Below are 26,864 nucleotides of genomic sequence, written 5' to 3' on the forward strand. Positions count from 1 at the left end.
CTCTACCCAGTTCCGTAAGCCCTTGGGAAGTGTTATGCGTTTCATTTTGTATACGCACCTGTGAAATTCTCTCAGCTCCTTCGGAAGCTACACGTTCTGACTGAGGTTCCAGAAAGCAGAAATGCGTGTCGCCTCTTACTGAGTCCTTTGCTCCCGGTTACAGCCTTGCTCTCGCTGCCTTTCTTTTTGCTGTCCGTGGTACTGGTCTCATCTGAAAGGACTGAACTAGCTTTCTGCAAGGCATCAGAAAAATAAGCTGTGAAAAAAGTAAATAGGTGTTTTAGCCATGCTAGAAAACTGAGTCGGCTCTTGAGGAGCCGAACAAATGTTAGAGCTGGTGTCAAGAGGAAGGAATGGCTGGGCAGCCTCAGGTTTAGGAAGGAGCAGGATGTTCCCCTTTCTGGTAGCAACAAGATGTTAAATTAGCACATGGCATAAATGCACCGTTGTAGATGATGGACTTACGGATTGCCTCTTCAGGAGTAACCATCCTGCATAGTTACTTCAATAAAAAGTTAAAGGAGGGAGACTCTCGCTCCAAATTTTCTTTCATCTCTGCACTCTAATTTTGCAGTTTTCTTCTATGAAAAAGTGTCATATTAATGAAGAGAAAAGTTCCCATTGCTGTGAAGCTGCAATTTCCCAGTGTCTAGTTGTTCCCTGAGTTTAGTTACCCTGTGAAGTCACAGGTGAGCAGGAGATTTGAACATCCATTGCTCAGTCAGGGACAGGTTGTTCTTTTTTTTTTTGTTGTTGTTTTTTCTTTTCTTTTCACCTTGTTGAAATCACTTAATCACTCCCCTAAAAATAAATGCTTTATTTTAGTCACGCTGTATTTTCATTGCCTTTATATGAAGATTATAAGCATAAAATCTCTCTAGATGATTTCTAGCTTTGTCCAATAGTGTATGTAATAATGCAAATAATGTAAAATAGTATACTGTGAATTTTCTCTTAAGAAAATTAACATTTGCATCTTACCCTAGGAAATGATGCATGTGATGTTCTTCAGACTTAACTTGTTTTTCTTCTTCCTGGAAAATCAACATGAATTTGTATTCTGACTTTGTACTGAACTGTGGCTGCCTGTTGTGGCTAAGTGAAAAACTTCTGATCTGTGTGTCCTCCTAATGAGAAACTCATCTGTCTCTTGTAGCAGTTATCTGAGTCAGCCATTAACAAGTTTTGCTGCAGTGACCTAGACGAGAGGTAACTTCAGGAACTATTCACAAATTATAAAGATGGATTTGAGGAGGAGGGGAAAAAAACCCCTGTGGATAACTGCTTTGTCAAGTGAGTGACAGATGATGTGGGTGGCAGAACCTGATGAAATATGCTTTGTCTTTTCACAGCCAGTACCTTGAAAATTACCTATGGATGAATTATTCTCCCGAGGTGTCCAGTAAGGCATATTTAATGTCAATCTGCTGTATGGTGAATGAGAAGTTCAGAGAGAACGTACCTGCGTGGGAGGTAACCAATTTCAATTACAGCTAGAATTGACTTTGATCCACAAGTTGCAGTTCTTGCAGTGTGCGCACTTAAACTGACAGAAGATAGCAAAGCTTGTAGTGTTAAAAGTAAATGGTATGTTGACGGGAATTTCTGTCATGGTGTTTTAAATAATAGTATGCTCTTTTCTTAGAAAGCAATGGTCAGATGAAAGATCACCTGATTCCTTTGGGTGCATGACTCCTCTGTTCTGTTTGTGTTGCTTTACATAGCAGCAGCGTGTGCTTTTTTTGACATTTGACAAGTCTGGCATTTGGAGAGACATTATTTTGCTGAAATTATTTAAAAAAAAATAATTTATATCTATGGAGGTAAGAAGGTATCACTGGAAGTCTAGCATTTTCTTTATCTGATAGTATCTTGCCTTAAACCTGCAAGTATGACTTTGTAGCTTTCTCATATGAAATTTTTTACTAAAATAATCTCTTACACTGCTTCTGTGTATGCTATTTTATGTAACAGTAGTTCAAAAATATAGTGTCCAAAATCCACCAGGCTTTCTGATTCTTTAGGTCTAAGGGAATTGTTTTGACCTGTGTCATCTTGCAGTAATTCTGTGGGATCACCAGTTGAACACTCCCACAACACAGTGTTCTCCACTTGTGCTGCTTATTCCGCTTCTCCTATGTGTTACCTGTGTTAGAGGCCAGGCAGAAGAATGCAGTAGTCCACTAGGAGCTGTCCTATAATGTGAGGATCCCTGATCAGGAGAATATTATTTAGTCTTTATTTTGTTTATGCTGTCTGACCATGATAAACAATAGAGAGATGAAGAAGTCTCTCCTTTTTGGGGATTTAAATGGATTTAAAGTTCTTAAGCGATGTTATATGAGTGAAGATTGAAATAACTTATATCAGCTTGACTCAAAATTAACTTGCTCCTTTATTCCTAGACATTCAAAAAAAAGCCAGAACACTTTCCCTTCTTTTTCAAATGCATACTGGAAGCATCGCTGGTTGAAAATGACAGTGAATTTTCTCTACATGAACAGACAGTCCTACTACTTTTCCTTGATCACTGCTTCAATAGTTTGGTATGTTCAAGATGAAGAGTGGCTGTGCAGTTCTGTGTTTAGTTTGATTAACTTGTTCTTGGGAAACAGGCCAATAAAAATTTCCATTTTTCAGAAGAATTTCGTACTGGAAGCCTTTTCCCCTCTTTTTGACTCTTGCTTTGTCTCTGTCACCACATTTACTTTGTTCTGGTACAAGGTGACAAAAAAGAGAGACTCAAAATTGAGGGAATAACACTTGGTGCTAAGTACAATTTAAAGGGATACATTTAGATTTATATTAAGATAGTGTATTGCACTTAAAAGCAGAATACTTGCTACTGTGCTCTTTTTAGTTCGGTTTGAAAATTGTGTGAAATGATTTTCATTAAATATTGAGAGACACATAGTAATTGTTTCACTTTTAAAACCAGGTTTAGATACTACTTGTATCTGCATTTATCTTGAGTTAGTTTTAAGAAATTATTGGCCAGGTTGCATGTTCTTAGTCTGTGATTAAAAACTGCAAATAGTTGTAGATCATGATTTGCAAGTCTGGAGAATAACTTAAAAATATCTGTTGTATGAAACATTGCTTTATTTACTTGTCTTGACAGTGAGCTTTTCCTTTATTTATGTAACACAATGCATCAGTTAAAATCAGGGTCTGCACAAATAACAAAATAGTTCCTTGCAAACAAAATGATCACAAAAGTATGTGATTTACTTTAACCGTTAGTGGTAACTACGAGAGCCAGTAATCGTTCTGAACCTTATGTGCAGTTGTTGATGAGCTATTATTGAATTATTATTTGTATGGTTGTTGTTTTTCTGTAGTGGTCATGGTACAACGGATCTTAATTTTAAAGGAGAGTTTGCTAGTCACTTTATGGAATCCTGCATGCAGAACACGTTTCTCATATAACACAATATGGAAGCTAGTATAAAAGTGCTTGTACAAGCGAACTGCTATTAGAAGCTACACTTGTTGCTGGAATGCAGAAGAAAGTAATCACAATAGTGTATTAAATAAGGAGCATTAAAATGCTGAGGATGGAGTATGCGTCCATGAAGTGATAGTTTATGATGTTAGTGGAAGTTTTTCAGTAGATTAGGAAGGAAAAAAACTTCATGGCTGGGGATCGTGGGCAGAGTTGGAGGTTTGAAACAATGGTTGACAGTACATGAATTGGAGAGAAAGACGGAGTTATTTCAAATAATGGGAAGAGAGTAGATTATGTGGAGAAACTTGATAAATGAAGGGCGAAAGAGAGAAAGGACTGAGTAAAAATTAATAGAGAAAACATAGTAAGGAAATTCAGTGTGAGAACGAGAAATGGCTGAAGAGGTAATGTTGATTCTTACCAATTTCTATGCTAAAACACGTGAACGGTACCCCAAAGTTTTAAGAACTGACAGAATCCATGAAAGGAACCCAAAATGGAAAAGTCATCAACAGTTTGAGTTAGTGGGTAGTGGTATGCGTTTTCCTATTAGGAAATCTGTGAACTCTAATACGAAGAGAATATCCTTTCAGAGGGTAATTCACGTTGATCTATTTTGTAAAAATACGCTTGCAAGACAGGCACATGAGAAGACGTAAGACTTTTAAAAATTACTTTTCTCTCTGTAAACTTTCTAACAGGAAGTGGATTTGATCAGAGGTCAAGTGCAGCAGCTCATTTCCTTACCGATGTGGATGGCTTTACAACCTGTAAGCATAACACTGTAAACGGGCAAAACAATCTTCTTGTCGATATGTGACACTTGGAATGTGAATTGTGTGCTGACTGTTAAGGAAGGCTAATACAATGCTCCCTGCACTACTGTATTTTTGTGTACTTGGTAAAATTCTCCTTTGAGTTTGTTGTGAATTTCCATGTAGTGGCATTCCTGTTTGTTTGTAATTGTTGTAAGTTTTGCGTAAATCTAAGCTTTGTTTTTAGCTCCCCCAAGCTTGTAACTTACAGACAAGGCCGCAGGACCGAAACAGAAAACACTGAAATAGGAAAGGGAGGAATACAGAAAAGCCAAATGAAAATGATACATTTGGTGGGTCTGAGGGAATGAGAATGAGCTAGGTGCTCTAGACAGATAACAGTGGCGTCAATAAACATTTATCAGAACTAGAATTTGAAATTATGGAATATCAGTATTTGTTCTATGTGCAAAAATCCCTGCATCTGAGTGACAAACTTTTCATTTTGTCATCATTTCTAGAGTGAGTCTACTAGATAAATCTCTTTTGTTTGTTAGCAGAAGCTTTCCCATGGCAGAAGAAAATTTTTCTACCATTAGGCCCATGTGCAAGCCAGTTTGTTTCCATGTGTTGGAGATTCAATTTTTAATTTCCTTTGAATTAAAATCTAAGAAATAAGAAAGATATGAGGTTTCAACATCCAAGCCTACTGAAACGAAGATAATATCAGAATAAAGTTGCTCAGATTTCTTAGTATGATTTTTTGGTGGTGTAGTTTACACTACCTTAAAACAGACTGTACTCTCTCTTAATCAAAATAAGGATGATCTTAGTTCTGGTGTTTGCTCGCTTTAAGAAACTATGTAGCTTGATTCTTAATATAGTTATTTATTTGTAATTGAGTATAATTGAATTTTAAAAAGGTTTTACGTACAATTTGAATTAATATGTACATTGAAGACATACGGATTTAAGATACAAGTTTATTTTGTAGAGTTAATGCAATGTGAAATGAGATAGCTTAGAGGTTTTTTTATATCGTTTCTGCTTGTTATTGCTAAAGAGTATAATCTGTCATTTAATTATGTAAATCCCTTCTATGCCTATTTTTACAGATCCTCATGTTAATCAATTCACTTTTTCTTATAAATTTGTTCTAGTTACAGCTGTATGATAATATATTTTCCTTAGTTTGAGGAAAAATTATTTGGTGCCATTTTGTTCACGTGAGCCATTTTGTGTATGAGTGCAGAAAAATAGGGTGAAATTTCATGTCATGTTTTTCTATATCAGGTAATAGTTGACAGTCTCCATATAAAAGTAACTTCTTTACTTTAATAGAAACTCTTTGGCTATGAAACTGCTCAAAAATATCAAGGTTTAAAAAAGTCCAGGTGTCGTTATTGCTGAAGTGTTCTAAAATTTGTTACGTTAAAAAGTTCATTTTGGGAATGCAATTATGTTCCAGTAACTCAGTAGATCATCTAGGCACAGCTAATGAATATTTGAGTGAACTCTCTAACGCTGTTACATTCTTATTTTACAATGCTCTCTGTTGAGATTAGTCTGAGTAAGCTATTTATTTTAGGTTGTTACATATTTTTCTTCTTTTATTTGTAATAAGGAAGCTGGATTACACTTTTATCTCATGTGAAAACAAAGATTCTTAATAACTGAATAACATTTTTACCTTTCCAGAAACGTCTGGAACAAGAGCTGAAAAAGACACCAAAGCTAAGAAAATTCTGGAATCTAATTAAGAAAAATGATGAGAAAATGGATGAGAAAACAAGAATGCAGTATGTTACAGAGAAATCTTTTCCTGTTAAATCCAAAGCACTTTGTGCATTCATTATAATCTAGCTAAGCTAAATTTTTGAGTAATAAAGTCTATTTAAGAAAAAAACAAACAAACAAAGATGACAGATAAGTGATCCTGTGTGGTCTCCTGGAAACTGTTTTACTTTCCAAGAGTTATGCTAAATACTGTTATAGAACTTAACGTCTTATTTGATCAGTGAATTCATGATACTAAATGATAAAAGCTGTAGGATGAAAGCCAGAGGATAATACTTATATAGCTACTCATGCCTCTTTTTTTTTTTTCCATGACCTCTAGCAAAAGTTTAACTTCTGTGCAGATAGATAATATCTTATTTGAATAAACTTGTGTATCTCTCACTGAAGTTAGCTGTTCCAAATACTTCTGCGTTGTTATGTGGTAAGGCGTAGGAGGTGGCATACTTTTCTTTGACTGTATAGAACCATGGGTAGTCAGCTTTGTGCTGTGTGTGATTTAAAAGTGTAGACTATGCTAATCTGACTGCTTTAGTGGTAAGAGCAAATTATGATCTGAACAGTTTAGGTATGGCCTCAAAGCAAATAGTTATCTTTACAGGAATTTTAATTCAGTTAACTTTGTGCTAGTAACAGATACGATAAACTTCTAGCCTGCTTTTAAATGATATTAATTCTTTTGTCATATATCTGATTTTAGAGCATATCGGGAGAGAAGATTTCTTTCACAGCTTATTCAGAAATTCATTTCCGTGCTAAAATCAATACCTGTCTCAGGTAACTGTAGTGCGTATGTTATTTTGCTGTGTCTTTTTAATCTGTCTTAAATTCTTCTCTGTTGCTGAAGCGACTGTTCCTCAGCATACTAACCTGGAATTGGAGATGTGATTTGAATGGGGTTTTAGTGAAAGCCTATTTCCATGGATCTAATGTCAAAATTAGGATTGAAATGTGTATATGCTTTAAAACTGAAATAGCAGAAGGTTGCTCTAAAACTGTTCAGTTGCAGACTTCAAAAAAAAAAAAGTTGAATCGTGATATTCATCATTATCTGCTTATACCCTTCTTACAGCATTAAAGCATTTCAGTGCACATTTAGATGCTTTGTGGAACAGGTGTTGTAAATGCAAATCGTAAGGCTATATTCTGTCAGTACTGTTGAGTTATGGTAAGAACAAAACCTTAAAGTGAAATTCTGTAAGATTTGACAGCTCTTTATTTATAAGTAATTGACAAGAAAATTATATGCTTGCCTGATTTAGACAGGAAAAGTGTTTGTACAGGAGGGTGTTAACCTTTGGACCAAAACTGTTTATTATGCCGCAAGTGCGGTATGGTTTGGGTGAAATCACTTCCTGGTTTTGCTCTTAAACTCTTAACAAGCTTTAGCTCTTATTTGAGCTGTAAGGGGAAATTCTTTGTGGTGTGACTTCCTCAGAATGGATGCCTACCTCTTTCTTCCCAGTTGTTCAAGGCCAGTTTCACAAGAAAATACATTAACAATCCTATGGAGGCTTTAGGAAACAGGTATATTCATTAAAGCAGACTTGGGGTTCTGTGTTGACTCGGTCCTGAAGGCTTCTTAGCAGTCTTCCTCAAGACTGTGCATGCTGTCTTTGGCCTTGTGCAGTGTAGTTCTTAATGCTTCATCATGTAAAGTTTTAGGATAAAATGGGCAGGATAATCTTTCCATCAGTAATAGTACCACTTTATTCCTTTTTACATTTATGATAACTCATTTGTCTCTGTATCACTTGAAGAAAATCTTAAAACAACTCTCACTTCTCTTTCCCCTCATTATTCTTACTAATAGAATAATACGACCTCATATGTTTGTTGGCTTGTCCCATTCATCTGCTCCCTCTGTTCCCTTTTTATGTTGAGGCTTTTTTGGGCCGTTTGTGATGTTTGCTATTGCTGTGAGTTGTATTCTCAGTTTTTATCTTACGCATATCCCTTATTTTAATTAAATACGTTTTGGAAAGCAAAAAATTAAAAAACAAAACTCAGTGATGCCAGAACTTTGTTTTCAAATCTTGACCTTGCCTCTGGGAGCAGTGTAGATTAATCAAACATGGTGCCGGGGACATTCATAGGACCTTGCAAAAGGATCCTTTATAATACATGTACCCCAGGGTTTTACCCAACATTTTTTTTCTCACTTATCAGATAGAGAAATGACATTACTGGTGCTGGTTTCTTTAGCTTCCTGACATCTGCAGCCTAGCTGTTTGGCAAAGGTGGCACAGCTATTTCCCTTCCACCTTTGCTTTAAAGCACAGAAGTGTCTTCTTTCCAAATGCTTTGCATGCTTCTGTACCTTTTCTGTCTATATTAATGACAGTTTTCTAAAGTTATATGTTCAAGACCACAGAAATGCAGTGCTGTGATACACTGTCATTGTCCGCTTGATGTGGGCACATTTATTATTTTTGATCGGAAAAAGCACAGAGATGACTGGCCCAAAGATAAGATTAAATTCAAATTTGTTTGAAGAAAGTCTATTTTTTCAGAGAGAAATCTGATTTTTGTTTTGCTATTCTCATGAAAACATCTGAATTCTGATTGTATTCCATAATATGCTCTGGCTGATGTTCTGGGTAATTGTTTTTAAATGCATTTGATTTAGGATAACCATACTACAGTAACACACAGTAGTAGGTGCAGTGGGGTCTCAACATCAATTGACCACACTTGCTACAGATGCACCTCAAATGTTTTAACTGAAGAGATTTTATGGAAGTGGAACAAGGAGAGCTTTTCATGAGCTTACAGTGATTTAAAGTTATCACACTTTACTTGACCATGCACAAGCCAGTCCATTAGAATGCAAACTAAATTGATTCACCTGATTCACCTTTGATTGCCTTTGAATATTGCAAAGACCTTTTGTGTATACCTTGACTGTAGCTTTTAAAAGTGAACAGATATTTTCAGGTGCCCAGGATGAAATTTTTTTAGGAAGCTTAGCATTCACGGTTAGTGGACTATTGGTGTTTTGTTGAAGTGAACCTTTTCATTTTATGTCAGATTGGTTGTCTGTTTCAGAGTGAATAAAATCACTTCTGAAAGTCTAATTCCATTACTTTCTTATAACTGAAAATCATCTGGTTTGGAATTAAGGAAAGAAGGATTTCAGAGTAAGAGAAAAATGTGCTGGTAAATTTTCTAATCTTATTAAAGCTAATCTCGATGTATTAGCAGTGTTTATTTTTTAAGAACAGTTCAAATACAAATATAGTGTGGTGTGGATCAACTGCAGTTCTCGTTAGCTAGTGTGTGTTTTTTTTTTTTTTTAATTTCTATCTAGGTCCTATTTCTATGGACAAAGTTCATTATTGTGAGAGGTTCATCGAACTCATGATAGATCTTGAGGTAAGCTACAAAATTATTTCCAGTCTGTTTCCAGGTCTGCTCTGAGGTTTTATATGCATCAAATATAATTTGCAAATATATGCATCAAATATAATTTAATAAAATAATAATTTTACAGCTTTATTCCAGGTAGCAGGTGGTTATGTTGTGATTTGTGTATGTAGTCACTTAATACTGGTTTTCCATCTGTAAATAGGAGATTGTAGCAGTACAGTCACTTTGGGAACTGAGTAGTAATGTTTATAAGTCAGATAAATACTAGTGAAAGCTGTGATCCTAAATTCTTCAATGAAGAAGACTTTGATGATGAGAGCAGTGGTAATTCTGGCAATTAATGAGAATATCCAAAGTTTAAATCCATTCAGGTTAATCTAGGAGTATTCCTCCTAATGCGTAATAGACCACTTAAAGTATTTCTGGTGTAGTGAAATATAGCCTCAGGAGGTATGAGTAGTTCTTAAATCCAAACTATTTCTAGTTGACTGTATTTCGTTATTTAAAAAAAGTGGTCCTGGTGATCATTTGTTATAGAATAGTGAGGAGGTCGAGTGAGATTTTGTGAAATTTACATGCAAGTACTGAGAAAATGGGAAATTTTTAAACTTCACAGCACCAGAATTTAAAAAAAGAAGAGGCATGTTAATTAGTAACTTCTCTCATGAGTGGCAGTGTATTTTAAATTTTTTCAGCTTAATAAGACATTCTGAAATAGAGCAGGATGTACTGAAACAGTAAGTACAGGGGTTTTAAAATAGCTTGTTCTTGAACTCATGCAGGCTAACTGTCCTTTGCTAAATTTCTTTAATAGTGTATGCTTGTAATAGTAATTAGAGCTCATTGTCTTAGAGAGATAATATATTCTTATTAGAGAGAAGATGTATTTGATGTTAAACGAATAAGTCTGACTATCAGACAGTATGTTTAGAGGCAGTAATGTTGGTTCTCACTAGGTATTACGGGAGGGTTAGAATTCAAGAGTTTATGAAGCCTGTGTAGTGACCGTAACAAGCAAGAGAAAAATTAGCTATAAAACCAGGTCTTTCTGCCTCAATGCTTTGTGTTAATTGGTTATTGTTATACATGATGAGGCCTTTTTTCAGGATATTTCTGATTCACGTTAAATTACATACACTGCAATCAAAACTAAGTAGTTTAGTATGAGGACTTCTCTGAAGGTGTTAGGTAACTGTTGCAGCAGTCTATCTTGATCTGCCTTCTTGAAATGGAAAAATATGAAAAACTAGAATTTCTAAAATTTTGAAGAATTACTTGTCCTCATGTGAGGTTGTTTATCCCAGGCCTTGCTTCCCACACGACGCTGGTTTAATACAGTATTAGATGACTCCCATCTTGTTGTTCACTGTTACCTGTCTAGTCTTGCCAAGAGAGAAAAGGAGGGTCACCTCTTCTGCCAGGTGAGATTCAAAGTTACTGAAAATACTTTTTTCATTCTCATGTGACTCTGAATGTTGCCATTACTGTGTTTTATGTTTTGTTGTTAAGAAGAAAGTTTTTATTAATGTTTCTGATGGAGGCAAACTACTCATTTATTTAAATCCTTAAGACAGTAGTCTTTTCTTACCTGTGCCCATGTGTGCTTTTATGTTTCTGGCTCTATTTTTGAGCAGGTTTTAAAAATGCAATCCACAAAACAATGCCGTTTCAGTGGCATGCTTTACCACGCGTATAGCAGAAGTCAGGTCACTGATGCGATTTCTCCCTCCTTTGTTTTGACCTCAAACTGTTTTACAGTGCAGCTGTTTTTCATTGGTGTCCTTTAGCTTACTGTATCATAGATAGTAAGCTGGTTTTATGGCAGGACCTGGAAGTCTCTCCCAATCCCTGCTTCCCATCTACTTGTTCCTGCTACTTACTGTCTCCCTTCTCTGGTACTTATTGAATCTCTCCAAGGGTCAGTATTGATGGAACATAAAGTCAGCAGCACATCTGAATAGTTTTCTTCCTTTTCTGAGTTAAATAACTTCATGAAAAGGTAGGAAGCATTCCAGAGCTGGCATATGAGAGGGCAGGAGGCAGCAAGACCTCCACCTTTTGCTAGCAGCAAGCTGGAAGTTTGGTTCAGTGCCCTGGTGAACCCCCGTCTAGGTTATCTAAGCAGTGGAATTATTTCAGTTTCAAGTCTTGGTATCTAAAAGAAACTACTCTGATTGTCAGCTGTGATATGATTTCTTTGAGTTCTCAATGAGATTTCTAAACAAAATTGTTATGTGCATCAGCCAAAAATAAAGCATAGGTACTACTCCTTAGTCTGTTTCTCTGAGTGCTTTGAGGAGCTTTCTTTGTGTGTGATGCCCAGACTTTTCCTGTTGAATTGTGTTTTTTGTTTGTGGTAGGGTGTCTGTCTTAATCCACTAATTTATATGCATGATGTCTCAGCTTTTAGATATGCTTAAATTCTACACTGGCTTTGAAATCAATGATCAAACTGGAAATGCTTTGACAGAGAATGAGATGACAACCATTCACTATGACAGAATTACGTCTTTACAGGTAGGCTGAGATTGAAGGGTTTGGGGAAGAGAAGGGGTGTAGTTCTACTTTTTTTAAACCTAATCTGCAACTAGAATAGGAGTTAAATCATTTCCAAAAGCAAACCCATTATTTTTCCTGTTGACTTACAGGAATAGTTTTAACTTGACTTTTGCATACCATATTGAGGACTTCATTAACACTTCATGTTATATGTGTGGATAAAATAAAAATAAATAGCCCATACAGAGGCCCTAAATAAAGTAATGGTCAGGGTCAGTAGTCGTGTAATCTGTTCTAGCAAAACAAAACCATGTTTGGCTTGATGTTGTCATTTTAATTTAAGATGAGCTGCTCACACTAAATTACTCAAGGGAAAATTAAATGCAGTAAGGATTTAATTTATGGTTATGCAGTAGGTGGCACCATTTCTTCAAAATCGGTATACGTATGCAATAGCAGTAGCGCTTCCTTCTACATAAAGAGACAAAATCAAGGTCTATTATCAGCTGTAGTCATAGAAAGATATAGCTACACTTTTCAAAATTTTTCACGTCAGTTTTAACAACAAAATGCAGGGAAGGTTGGTATGTAAAACTTATTTCTTGTTATCCTTGGTTGTCTGCAAGGTTACCTGTCTGTCCTCTTATGTTTTTATTTTAATGACAAAACCAGCAAGAGCTGATGGGAGGTATTTCAGAAGGACAATATGTCCAAGAAAAATGGAGATTTCACTTCCAGCTTTTATTTCTATTGTGACAGTGCCCAAAGGGTGCTATGGGCTATGAATCAGAGGCGGCTATGCTTATGTGTAAGTGTTTAGATTATTATTAAATTTTTTCATTAACATGCTTAAATTCAGCCTTTTGGGGTTGGTGTTTTCTAGAGAGCAGCTTTTGCACATTTCCCAGAGTTATATGACTTTGCACTCTCAAATGTAGCTGCAGTAGATGCTCGTGATTCACTGCTGAAGTTATTTGGACCCCTCAGGTAAGTCATCACAGTGAAATATAACATGAAACTGAATTTTTTTTTTCTCATTATGTTTTAATTTAACAAATTTCTAACCTTTTTGTGTCTGACTTCTTATGCCAATAAGACCAGTTCATGTTTATTCTTTTTTGGTGACTTTGCCTGTTGAAATGGGGGAAAAAAGGAGAGCTTGAATCCACTAGTAGAAACTAGTAGTGAACAGTCTAATTCCAAAAGTGCTAATTTAGGGAAAGAAAAGCCCTAATTTTCCGGAAAGTAGCTAGCTGCTTAAAATAACTTCAGAAGCAATTACCTTGTAATCATTAACCTTAAGAATTTAAAAAAAAGAATTTTTTTAATTCTTGCCTCTACCAATCCATAGCAAAAATTATAAATGTATATACTACTGTATTGACTATGCTGTATTGATTTTACTGTATTGTGATGCTGTGATCAATAGGATAAGAGTCCATATTTTGACAGAGGCAAGGTGTACTCTGTGAGGGAAGGAAGCGCTCAGTATCTAGTTCCGTTTGCAGATTCAAGTCCTAAAACAAAAACTTTCGACCTTTGAGTGTGTTCTGCAGATAAGTGGTTCAGCTGATAGCTGTAAGTGAACACACTTGGCCCATGAAACAGTTCAATTCTCTTAGAGCATTTTATAACTCTTTCCAAAATTAATTATTTTAAATAATTGTTTCAGACTTCACTTAAAATACTGATCTTGCATTGTTGCTGTCTGATGAAATGCGTAATTGTACTCATGACCGCTCTGTCTTTGGGTTTAGTATAAAAGTGACACAAGGGTTTTCCTTCTTCTGTGCAGCTCAAATATGCTCCACCAGGTGGCATCATATCTTTGCTTACTACCACCCCTTCCTGAAGGAGTAGACACAAGCTATGAAAAGGAGTTTCTGCTGGAGTTGCTGGTAAAACCGTAATTAATATTGCTTGTATTTTTTCTTCTGCAAACTCAAGATCACAGCTTATTTTAGCATTATAGTGTAGTAAAGTAGGACCTCTTATTGGACTGCTTGTGAGCCGCAGCAGTGTTACAGCAATAATTTGGATTCTAAAATAGCATTTAAAGATAAATGATAAATTAGCTATTTGAAAATGTTGATTTATAAGTGTAGCTTCCCTGAGAAACTAGTATGTGTATGTCTGATCAACATCATAAATGTTGATCAGGAGAATCCCAATGGCAGTATTTGAGTCCCTCTGGGGAAATTGTTGCTGTATATGTAGCTACCTGTTTTTACCTTAAAAAATAATATTGGTAAGAGAGCTAGCTAGTCAGAGTCTATTGGGGTGCTAAAGGCTATTCAAAATATTCTTTACATATAGTGTTTTCTTTTTAGATATTCAGAATATGGCGGTGTTGCTATAGGCTTCTGAAGTGGTCAATATTGGGATAGCATAACTTTTTTAGATCCTTTTCATTGGCTTATTTTGCCATTGCTGCTTTCTTTAAAAAATATTTAGATAATTTCCTCAACTTTAGATATTTTGTAATATATTTACAGATACCATGAGGAAACATTTGTTCAGATGACATACTGTAGTATTGGATCTTTTTTTTTTCCCCAGATAAGGAATTAAGACCAGCTATTGCTGGACAGACAGCGTTACAGTTAACTACTGAAGAGAGTATCTGTTTACTGGAAAATTTTAAGTCAATTATCTGCTAAGCCTCGACTGAATATTTTCAGTTCTTCTGTGCCAATAGAGTAGCCAAATAATTGTTGGATGCTAGAACCCTGACCAATTACTTGAACTGTGTGTTTATTAATCTTTTGATGTCACTGGATGGTTTCAATTGTAATTAATAGAAAATAAAGCTTTTTAAAATGGAGAAAATGGCAAATGACCACATGTACATAATCAGCAGCAGTTTAGTGGATTAATGTGAGTTTATCAAAGATAGCTTTATAGTCCCATTTTGACTTTTACTGATTTTAAATTCATCCTTTCTTTTTTAGGTTTCCCGTCACGAGCGACGAATATCTCAAATTCAGCAACTCAACCAGATGCCTCTTTATCCCACAGAGAAGATTATTTGGGATGAAAATATTGTCCCAACTGAGTATTATTCTGGAGAAGGTATGATTAGTAGTTCAGTGAATTTTTATTTCATTCAAATTGTGTTTTGAATGCTTTTATAGCTTTGAGTGCTGGACTGTAAATGCTAAAAAATAAGCAGTTATAATGTCTGTGTTCATTCCGTCTTTAGAACTTACATGTAGCAATTTAGCATCTTTCAGTGTTTTTAGGGAAAGGGTGACTTCAGGATTTCTGTTTAGATTGTGACGCAAGAACATTGATACTAAATTATTAGCAAATTAATAGCGAATTTAAAAAGAAAAATCCAAAGTCTTTGTTTTTACAAAGCCATTTATTTCTTCCTTATCTGGGTAACAAAAAACAAAAAAAAAATCAAAAAAAGGCAGTGGGAGGAGAAAAATACCACTAATTATCTCGCTCTTATTTCAGGGTAAGAGTATATGCAGAGTCACTGAAAGGTAGCACTTGCACTGTAAATTCAGAACCTAGGGTAATTGGTCGATGTGCTTATAATCAAGGAAGCAAACTGCAGGTATTGCAAAGAAGGAATTAGACAGTTTATAACTTTGCAGCAAACAGCACATGTATTTTGTCTAGTTCTTTTAAAAGGTGGTTGTGCTCTTTAAAATCTGTTGCATGAAAATTTTGGTTTGGAACATTAAAATTCCATATTACAATGCATATCTTCAGAGCGTAGTACAAACTATATTTCTGGTTTGAGCAGTGAGTATTCTATTCTGCACTTTCCTCCATGTACTTTTGGTTCAGAGTTTTCTTGTGTTGTAAGTTTTAGGTCTCAAGCTCTGCTGCTTAGTCTAAGGATATATTTTCTCTGAACCAGTATTAATGATAACAGAGAAATGTTTTTGAAATTTGATCTCTTTAGAAAAAGCAGGAGGGGGGCAGACAACAAAGGATCTTTTTTGCAAACAGTCACATAAACGTTACCTAGAAATCTGCCCAAGACAGATAAAGTATACAAGTGGCACATTTCAGTATCATGCTAAAAATTAAAGGTGGTTCAGATTTTTGAGTAATAGGTTTCCTGGTAGGGTTTATTCTTAAAAAATTGAAAGGATCAGGGTGATTGTAATGCTTCCGGAAATTCATATTAAGACGTATTTGTTCATTTGTGCATGGGTTTTTTTTTCCTTCAGTGAACAGTTAACACAGGTCATTATAATGTTGTAGAGCATTCAGCTTCTTAAATACAAGTTGAAGTAGCTGTACTGTCATTCAGACTGTATTGAAAAGCTGACATCAGTAGGAGTCAACTAATTGTGCATGCACTGTGTGCCCGTTTTGTGATTTATTAGCCAAATATATTCATCACAACATATGTATAATAGCTGTAGGCAAAAAGTGAAAGAGGAGTTAGTTACAACAGCTGTTTCTGTGCTGTTTTGTGTTGTTTTGTTTATGTTTTAAATAAGTTTTAATAATGGTGAAATGCTGTAATTTTAGCAAGTAACGGCTGGTGGAAACATTTTCTCCTCCTGTAGTGAACTTGCTTTATCTTTATATCGTTATCTGTGTACTGATAGTACTCCGGTGAAGCATTTCTCTTACTGTCAAACAATTATAAGTATTCTCTATTTTCCTTTTCTCAGTCTCAGTTTACGCTTTCCCTTTCTACTCTTCATATATTTTCCAACCCTGATTTCCTGTCTCTGCCTCATGCTTCTCTACAAGAGTGCATGGTACCAAGAAGGAAGTTGTGCAGTCAGTAGGAAAAAAAGTATACCAGCTTGCTTGCTTTTTTTTTTTTTGGTAGGATCGTAATTTTAGAGAAAATACGAGGGGATAGAGCATTCTCGCTGTGGATAGATGTAGGAAGTCTTGGTTAATTTTGGTTTGTTCCTATTAAGCATATGAAATGGCAGCCTTTTTTGAAAAATTCATTCTGTAGATTTTTAAGGGAGAGGAATGCTATTAGAATTAGCCATTGAGGTCAAGAGTATATACTGCTCCAGAGATCACCAGAGCGTTTGTGCTTTGTTTTTGTGGTGGTGGTGTTTTTTGTTTTTGTTTGCTTTTTTTTCCTCCTCTGTAGTCTCAAAAGCAGCTGAATTGTTTTGGTCCAAAATTTAAATAAGAGCAATTCAGTCCAAGGAGGATAAAAGTATAGTATTAAAAAAAAAAAATGGGTGAGGAAGGATATCTCCCTCTAATAAGAAACGTTGGGCAGGCCTAAGAGGCCTTGCCCTGTGTGCATATAACTAGCTTTACAGGACAGGTTTGTTTCTTGGTGTTGGAAAATGTGTTTAAGTACTTTATCACCGTGTGGCTTTCCAGAATAGAAATTTTTGTGTTCTGTCACCTTTCTTCACTGAAAATGCATCTCAGGGCATGTGAAAGCCAGTATATAGTATATGTACTGATGAAAGATTTCAAGGAGAACGTTACAAAAGGCTGAAGCTTTCACAGGTCTCAAGCATCAGTGTGAAACTGTAACAGTAGTCCTAGTAATGTTACTCACTTAACCTATGCAAATTGTTATTGTGGAAGGTTCACATCTAAGACCATCCTAAAACTATCTAGGTAATTATGGGACCTAACTAGGTGTTTTAATACTCCTTGTTCAGTTAAATCTATTCTTCCTGTGCTTTCCATTCTCCCTGAAAAATCTATAATCAGTAACAGAAATTTTTAAGGAAATTAATTTTTAATACACAACTTTCTTGGCTTAAAACTTTTGTCTGCATTGATAGTTGTGGCTTCTAATAAACATAAAGGTTGGAATTGACGAATTGTTGAATAGTGCACTGCTTTTTTTTTTTTTTTTTAAATTAGTTAATGAGTCTTTTTATCCTTATTAAATGCTGGTTTAAATGTTGAATTCACAAGGTACTATTTCGGTGTCCCACGTTTGATTTGTATACCACCAAACTGGTTTATCCTGTAGATAGTGAAGGAAAAATTTTGGGAAGAGGAAGGAGAAAAATGTGCTTGCTTTTTTTTTTTTTTTTTTTAGGTATAAAAGAAGGCATTCTTAGAATCTTCTAGTATTACCAACTAAAGAAAACCCTTAGAGTAATACATTTATGTATTTACTAATATGTAGAAACCAATACATTAATTCATCTTTCTGTTCATCAAATATCTCCTCTACTTCCCCCACCAGGTTGTCTCGCACTTCCAAAACTGAATTTACAGTTTCTGACTCTTCACGACTACCTGCTAAGGAATTTCAACCTCTTCCGGTTAGAATCTACCTATGAGATTAGACAGGACATTGAAGATAGCGTCAGTAGGATGAAACCATGGTAATATTTATTAACTGACACAGCTAAAGTTAAATTGTATTGAAAGCACATTTTAGAATAAATAGCTGATGTTGTGCGCATAGTGGATGCATAACAATTAGCCTGTTTTACATGATTGTAAAGGTGTAGTGTATTTTATACTAACGTCTTTCATAAGGTGCTGTCATCCTGGGAGGTGATTCTGCAAGTGTGTGTTGATATGTTTCCCTGTGGAACAAACAACCTTCACTGTATTAATAAGGACAAGTTAAATCTCTAAACATACTGAGCCTTGACTGCCTTATGTGAAGCCTGGAAACTTTACTATCGTTTTGTCTGCTATGAGAGTTGTTACTGAGTATTCTTGAATTTGTCACCTGGCTGCATTCTGATCTTCTTTAGGTTTCTACGAGTCGTTTGGTATGGTCTATCCTATACTCAGTAGTTGCTTTTAGTTATCTTCCCTGTTTCCTCACCTCTCTCTGACTTTTTTTTTCCCCTTTGTCTGTTTTAAATAATGCCAGCATGAGTTGATCTTGTTTTTTGAAATGGCAAAAATAAGTCCATTCTTGTTACAGTTCAGTTCTAAAATGCAGGATGATACAAAACTAGCATGTAAAGTTAAGACCTCTACTTTTTTCTTACAACTGTCTGATGTAAATTATTTCACAGTTTAAAAATGAACTATCTAACATCCTTTTTTTTTTTTAATAGGCTATCAGAATATGGAGGTGTGGTCTTTGGTGGATGGGCTAGGATGGCACAACCAATTGTCTCTTTCACAGTGGTAGAGGTGGCAAAGCCCAATATTGGTGAAAACTGGCCCATGCGAGTACGAGCAGATGTCACAATTAATTTAAATGTCCGCGATAGCATCAAGGATGAATGGGAAGGTACTTATATTCTGTGAAATAAGGTTCTTGAATAGGTGCTCATCAAAATATCTTCTGACTTAATTTTATTTGTAGGAAAGGTTTTATATGTGAGATTAAAATTTGCAAATCTGTATGTACTATTTAAATTATTCAAATTCCAAGTCTAAGAAATGTAGACTTTCCTATAATAAGATGATTAAAGTACTTATTGCGCCCCTGGGGGAGAATGTTTACTGTTTCACACTGATGTCATTTAGTTTGTAACTGTAAAATTCTACCTCTCAGAGGGAAAATGGAAAAGTAATTTAGCATATGAAATTAATGTGCATGCTAGTAATATACCATTGGGAGAGTAGTGGGGAATGTGTGACCTGTCTCATATACAGGTAGCAAAGACAGATTTTGATTTAAATCAAACTAGTGTTTTTCAGTAGTTTTCAGTGCGTTTGAATGTTGTCAGGAAATGGTGAGTGTACCAAATGCTCTGTGTTTCTTGAAAACATCCTCAGGCGATACTTTTTTGCTTGGGGAACTGAACTTGTTGGCAAGTGATTTGGAAGTATGTACTTGTTACTTGGATCATCAGTAAATGTCACTCTCCTCTCTTTTGTTAGAGAAACCTGTTAAATGTGCTAGAGCTGCATAGTGTGATTATAGGTCACATAGCACAAATGCTAAAACTGGAGCATGTGATAAATAGATAAGCAGATACAAATTTGGGAATGTAAATTTCCATTCACAGTTTCTAGTAACGTTAGGAGTGTTGATGTCAGATGGAGGATGTTAGCTGACTTGACTTTACCTGAGGTAGGTAACAGCAAGTTTTGCAGCTTTCAGATATCTTCAATCAATGAGTTATCAGCTTTAGAGCAGTAATGCTTTATATTAGGTAATGGTCAAACCTATTGCTGAATCAGGTCTTAGATGAAGAATTGTCTGATGTAACAAGTTTGTGATGAGACTGCTTTAAGCTGGATAACAATATCCAATAAATAATAAGAAATTACTTGCCTCAAATGAAAGGGATCTTTCAAGTGAGGTTCAGCAATGATCTCCTCTTAATTCTGCTCAAAGTTTTTGTTAACCATATAATGGAATACGGCATACGTTTAGTAAATTTTGAAGGTTTTACAGATCTGTGAGAGTGTGCAGGTATGCTGGAGGGAAGGATTAGTGTTATGACGTTAGTGATTGGAAAAATGGACTTCTAAAAATAGGATGTAATTTAATAGGGATGAATATAAGATACTAACTTAGGCAGGAATAATCCACTACACAAATCCACTCTGGGGAAATAACTTGTTAGGTATTAACTCTGCAGAAGGAAAAGAATCTGAGTTCATGATGATTCAGAAGCAAATGTGACTCAACAACAATATGCTGCTGCTGAGGGAAGAAGAAAAACACTTAAAGTTATACTGGGATTTATGAACAGGAGCGTAGCCTGGAAAACAAATGAGTTGGTTGAGTGGCTGTCTTCTACCCTAGTAGTAGGTAACTAAAATAACTTTTTTTAGAATTTTGTGCCTGGTTCTAGATAACTGCACTTGAATTGATTTAAATCAATTTGAGAAAGTCCAAATAAAGGAACAAGAATAAGAGATTTATGATTTTTGAGGAAAGATTGAAAACATTTAGGTTTTGTAACCTAAAGATTACTGGGGATAGAATAATCTTGAAATACAGAAGTTTGTTGTCATGAAAAAAGGAATTAAATTCTCCTTTTCGTATCTGTAATCGTAGCAGGTTTTAGGGTGTAAGAGTAGTGGGAAAGGCAACAATATCCTGTGGTGCTGTATCCGCTAAGTTAAAGCTGTATTTAAAAATAGAAGGCATTATGCTCTGAACAAGTGCTTCTTAATTTAAAATAAATTTTCAAGTATTCTGTTGTATGTATGTTAAGGAATGGAAATGGAAAATAGCATTCAACCAAATCACCGAATGTTCCTTTTTGGTATCAGGTCTGCGTAAACATGATGTCTGTTTTTTGATTACGGTACGTCCCACGCAGCCTTATGGCACTAAATTTGACCGCCGCCGACCTTTTGTTGAGCAGACTGGCCTGGTGTATGTCCGAGGTTGTGAAATCCAGGGCATGTTAGATGAGAAAGGACGTGTTATTGAAGAAGGTATAGTGTACCAAAACTTTCTTGAAAGTTGTTGTTGTTGTTTTAACATAATCATTGACTTTACCTTCTCTTTTAAGTGATGCTCACTGAATTCATTGCCTGCTTGTAAAAACAAGCCAAATTAAGAAGTCGTCTTGGAAAAATTTGTTTGATTAAAAATCTGATGTGAGTTCTTTCAGTCCAATACATCAAGTATGTTTTGTTTTTAGGAATAAAATAGCTTATATTTTAAAACGCTGTTTGAAGTGGAATGAAAATGTGAAAGAAAAACATTGTACTACCATGCAGAAACGAGCTTCAATATTTGATTATGCCCAAATTCTGTTTTTGAAATGAATATCGATCACTTAATTGAATGATAATATGCTTTTAGCACTACTTCAAATTGTAATCTGTTTGTTTCAATATGGGCAGGACCGGAACCTAAACCGAGACTTAAAGGGGATTGCAGAACATACAGGGTATTTTTGGATCCAAACCAATATCAACAAGACATGACCAACACAATTCAGAATGGAGCAGAAGATGTATATGAGACATTTAATGTAATAATGAGAAGAAAACCAAAAGAAAACAATTTCAAGGTAAGGTATTGTGCATGGATTCTTAGAATAGAAGTTCATGTGAATATGGTAAGCGTTACTGAGACTTGTTCATTTTTAGAAAGGCTTTTCAGATGGAGTTCAACAGCATTTAGAAGTCAGAGGCCATCAGCTGGTGGTAACTTTCCCCAGTGGGGGAAGCTAAGTGTTAGAGTAACTGAGAATGAGAATGCTCCTACTTTGTTTGAACACTCAGTAGTAAAACATAAACTTATAATTTCAGTCTTCTAAAAGATACTTTTCAGGCTAGTTATATTTGGCTTTTTAGGGCAAGGGAGCGTGTGGAACGTTTTTCTTAATCTGATGTAATGGCGGACTATAGGAAGAGGAGAAGTAACTAGTCAAAAGAAGAAGCTCTGAAATAGTTGTTAGCTTTTGGAAGCATCACTGGGCCTGTTTCTCAGTAGACTTTGGAAGATGTCAAACAAGATTCAACACTGATTGTTTAAAAGTCCTTACAGAGATCTTAGGCTGTGCTAACTGGAGCTTTGTAGATTGAATGGTGCTTTTTCCTTTGCCCTAACAGTCTTCACATGTTACTCGAAACAGGTGATTCTTTGGCGTTTCACTTCCTTGGGTATTCATTGTCAAGAGACCCTTCTGAGAGTTTGTTCAGAATTTAAAAAAAAATCTTTTATGGTACTGTCTATTGCCTGTGAATAAGATTAATCTACAGTTAAGCGCACACTTTATATTCAATTTTGTTTATACAGCGGGTGAGTCAGCAAGTGTTGTTGCTCAGGAACCTTATGAATAACTTAGATTCTTCTCCCTCCACTTAAAGCAAGAAGAGTAAAGTTGTTTCAGCAAAAATTAAGTATTTATTTGAGTTTCTAGAACCAAATATGAATTGGGGGGGGAGGGGGGGGGAGAAAAAGAAAGAAGATTTGACAAAGTGGTCCTTGTTGCCCATTGCAAGCTTTTTTGGTCAGGTGATTTTAATCTGGCATAGTTCTGTATATTTGAAAACCTGTCTTGTATGAATGTTGGGTTTCTTTGCTGTTAGATGATTTAGATCATCTAATCTCTAATGTTCCTTGAGCTTTCCATTGTGCAAATATAACTTGAATAAAATTTTCCCTTTCTTTTGGTGCTTTAGAATTCACACTCTGCGGAGATTTTTATTTCAGAGGATTCTGCGATAAGTTCTGTGAAGCTGGATAAAGAATATGAGTAGTTTGGTTTTTTTTCTTTTCTGTATGACTAGACAGATGTCTCTGGTGTGAAACAGTAGCTTGCATGCTCCACACAGAACATCCTGGTATACCATCCAGCAGTGGATTAGTATGTTAGAAGTACTTGATAGAAAGTCCTATATAACTTTATGTTAACAATCAGTTCTCTGCCAAAGCCTGTTAGTATGCTGGCACCACTGAAGAGTTTGTTCAGACAGGCACCTTTGTGTAGTCAAAACAAAAATGCTGCAGTGGATATTTGAGATCGGTCAGAATTACTGTTAGTTGTGAGCGTAGCTTTCAAATTTGTGCTATCTACTGCAAATAACTTACAGTTTGTCTTGACAAATGAACTCACATGAGACTTAAGTTTTTAAAAAAAAAAAAAAAAAAAAGGCAGCATAGAATGATTTTCATAGTGATTTGCCAGTACGTTATCTGCAGATTTATCAGATCACTTCCAATTCAAGTACAAGCTTTCCGTGTCATCTGCAGACAACTTTTCTAACTACAACTGGAAGAAAACAAGGTATTATTCTGATTAATGTTCATTACGTATTGAGTTGAGAGAACACAGCTTGAACTTTTATGCTGTGCCTGTAGAAGAGAAGACCATACTTATGCAGTTTTAGTAAATAAGCAGCTGTGACAGCAGTGGAAGTGCAAATATGATGTGTTTGCTGGAGATGACAGCACTACTTTGCTACCACTGGTCAGCAGTGTTAGTGCTTAAAAGAACTAAACTAATTAGTTTTACATGCATAGAAGTTGATTTTGAAAGTTGAAATGTTTTTGTGAAGAAAAAACACTTTAGCTGTTAGGAACGTATTTCTTAAGCTTTCCTCTGAGAAATTATCATCCATTTTTAGAAATAGTACCTTTTCTTAGCACAGATGTACTAACATGCACTTAATACATTTAAGCCAGAAATATTTGTTGTATTTTTGCAATAGTGTCATAGAAGTTACTAGTTGCTATAGGACTAGTCCCTCAGCATAACTCAAAGCTTTAGAAATAGTGCATACACAGCCTTTTTGGTCCTGCACCTTGCATAGTCAAATCTTCATAAGGCCAGCAACAACAGGAAATACACTACAGAGAGTGCATGTCCCTTTGCCTCTCCAAGGGAAAGGTGATTTCTGGAGTGGTTTGTAGGCATTAAATAAGACTCTGGAAAACCTTTCCGCTTTATTATGAAATTAAGCTGAGCTGAGAGAACGTTTTGTGATGCAGTGATGTGTGATAATGCCAGTTGTGTTAGCCCATGCAAGTTCACTTCCTACAGCTAAGAATTTAACTATCCAGAGGTCCCTGTATGTGGACAGACCTGTTGTAAAACGTTTCCTTGGTGTGAGTGTTGTTTGAAATATTAGGAGCCTTTCTGCTGACAGTCAAGCAACCTTTTTTAGATGAGGAAAGGAGTGGACATATAACTTAAATCAGTCTTAAAATTTACAGTGCTAAGTTGCTTTTGAGTTACTGACTTAACAGAACTATCACAGAATGGTTGAATATGGAAGAGACCCTCTGGAGATTGTCTGGTCCAACCCCCCTGCTCAAAGCAGGATCAACTAGAGCACGTTGCTCAGGACCTTTTCCAGTTGGATATGAATATCTCCAAGGGTGGAGAGTCTACATCTCCGGACAACCTGTTGTAGTGTTCAATTACCCTTATGATAATAATAAAATATATATACACACTTACATTTCAGTGGAATTTCCTGTGTTTCAATTTGTGCCCATTGCTTCTTCTCCTGTCACTGGGCACCGCAGAGAAGAGTCTGGTTCTGTCTTCTTTGCTCCCTCCCATCAAGTATTTATACACATTGAAGTTCCCTCGGTGCCTTCTCTTCCCGAGGCTAAACAAGCCCTCAGCCTGTCCTTGTGACAGGTGTACCAGTCTGCTAATTATGTTTGTGGCCCTTTGCTGCACTTGCTCCAGTATGGCCATGTCTCTGTTGTACTGGGGAGCCCAAAACTGGACGCAGCGCTCCAGGTGTGGTCTGACCAGTGCTGAGTAGAGGGGAGGGGTCACCTCCCTCAACCTGCTTGCGGTGCTCTTCCTCGTGCAGCCCAGGATGCCGCTGGCCACCTTTGCCAGAAGTGTGTGTTTTTTGCCTCGTTCGTGTTCAGCTTGTCCACCAGACCCCCCAGGTCCTTCTCTGCCAAGGTGCTTTCCAGCTGATCAGCCCCAGCCTGTACTGGTGCATGGTGTTATTCCTCCTCAGGTGCAGGACTTTGCATTTCACTTTCTTGAACTTAATGAGATGAACTTGATTGCCCATCTCTCCAGCCTGTTGAGGGCCCTCCGAGTGGCAGCACAACCATGTGGTGCATCAACCACCCCTCCCAGTTTTGTACTGTCTGCAAACTTGCTGTGGGTGTGCTCTGTCCCATCATCCAGGTCATTAATGAGATTCCATAGATTAATGTGACCTAATGACTTCTCTTCAAAGTCAAACTCATAGTCTAATTTAGTAGAAATTAAAAGCATAGACTGTATAAAGGCAACTGATTTAGCCATCTGCATCAATGTAGCATGCTCTTTGCCTTTATGGGGGTTATATATTTAAATAGAACTGATGACCACAGTACTTAATTCTCTGAAAGATACTGTGCAAACATGAAAAGGGCAGAGAATTCTGCCTTTTGGAGCCAAGTATATGAATTCAGACAAGCAGAATAAGATACCATGCTCTGTTATGGCCGAGTGTTCTCTGTAAGATTAGCATTTCGAAGGTCTGTATTATATCTTGGTGTGATGTGCTAATGTAGTATGTTTGTCTTCAGTTTACGTCGATGCTTGATGGTGTGGTCGGTTGGAGGATCTGGAAACGAGTGTGGGTTTCATATAGTATATTTCTTCTCTTGGGTAGCGGATGCGTGATGTCCTAATATCAAGATACGAGTAAGGTGGCTGTTGATGACTTGCCATTAAAGTAGCTCTTTAACAGGAAGAGTAAAGGCTAGTTATGTCTTAGTTAAAATGCTTCTCAGTCCTCTCTGTGCAAGCCTAAGGTCTGGAGGAGTGTAGTTTTCATGGGAGAAGGAACAGAAAGGTAAAATATTAGCGTAACCACTGATAAGTGATAAGTAAATGAATGAATTTAGGGGTTAAGAGCTAGCTTTTGGAGGGAGACTTTCTAATTCCTGCAGCCAACTCAGATTCTTGGGGTTGAGGGAGAAACCTTAAGTTACTTGAAGGGGTTTTTGGATTTATTAGCCTGGTAGTAAGCACTGGATCCAGGTTTTAGGGTGACTGAGGCATTCATTCGGTATACAGCTGTGCTGAAGCTAGCTGTGGTGGTTGTGCTGAAGCTAGCTGTGGTGGTTGTGCTGAAGCTAGCTGTGGTGGTTGTGCTGAAGCTAGCTGTGGTGGTTGTGCTGAAGCTAGCTGTGGTGGTTGTGCTGAAGCTAGCTGTGGTGGTTGTGCTGAAGCTAGCTGTGGTGGTTGTGCTGAAGCTAGCTGTGGTGGTTGTGCTGAAGCTAGCTGTGGTGGTTGTGCTGAAGCTAGCTGTGGTGGTTGTGCTGAAGCTAGCTGTGGTGGTTGTGCTGAAGCTAGCTGTGGTGGTTGTGCTGAAGCTAGCTGTGGTGGTTGTGCTGAAGCTAGCTGTGGTGGTTGTGCTGAAGCTAGCTGTGGTGGTTGTGCTGAAGCTAGCTGTGGTGGTTGTGCTGAAGCTAGCTGTGGTGGTTGTGCTGATTAAAGTAAAGAGTAATTGTTTTTGGAAGACTATATGCATATAGTCTTCCTAAAACTTGGTGTACAGTTTGCAGTTTGCTTGTTCCAGAGACTGATGGTTAAAGCAATATCCCCAAACCTGAAGTTGCTGGGAAGAATGTGTACGTGGAAACAAACTGGGGACTTTCGAGTCATCAGTTGCATTAGGGTTTAACTTGTAGGACTGCTGAATCCACTTTTCAGGAGTGGAGAAAGAAA

At 36.5% G+C, this 26,864-nt stretch overlaps 1 protein-coding gene across 1 annotated transcript in view; it reads left to right on the plus strand.

The window, feature by feature from the left end:
* AQR (aquarius intron-binding spliceosomal factor) overlaps nt 1-26,864 on the plus strand; it is a 62,102-nt gene that overhangs the window by 5,072 nt on the left and 30,166 nt on the right. Inside the window, exons 5-19 of the mRNA XM_068946356.1 lie at nt 1,353-1,473; nt 2,406-2,546; nt 4,150-4,218; nt 5,902-6,002; nt 6,701-6,777; nt 9,311-9,375; nt 10,674-10,790; nt 11,773-11,886; nt 12,752-12,855; nt 13,664-13,766; nt 14,820-14,940; nt 18,026-18,167; nt 18,861-19,039; nt 20,983-21,150; nt 21,565-21,734. Of these exons, the coding sequence (XP_068802457.1) occupies nt 1,353-1,473; nt 2,406-2,546; nt 4,150-4,218; nt 5,902-6,002; nt 6,701-6,777; nt 9,311-9,375; nt 10,674-10,790; nt 11,773-11,886; nt 12,752-12,855; nt 13,664-13,766; nt 14,820-14,940; nt 18,026-18,167; nt 18,861-19,039; nt 20,983-21,150; nt 21,565-21,734 (1,792 nt within the window). The remainder of the gene's footprint in view (nt 1-1,352; nt 1,474-2,405; nt 2,547-4,149; nt 4,219-5,901; nt 6,003-6,700; nt 6,778-9,310; nt 9,376-10,673; nt 10,791-11,772; nt 11,887-12,751; nt 12,856-13,663; nt 13,767-14,819; nt 14,941-18,025; nt 18,168-18,860; nt 19,040-20,982; nt 21,151-21,564; nt 21,735-26,864) is intronic.

The sequence above is a fragment of the Struthio camelus genome, chromosome 5 (assembly GCF_040807025.1).
Source record: "Struthio camelus isolate bStrCam1 chromosome 5, bStrCam1.hap1, whole genome shotgun sequence".
Lineage (NCBI taxonomy): Eukaryota > Metazoa > Chordata > Aves > Struthioniformes > Struthionidae > Struthio > Struthio camelus.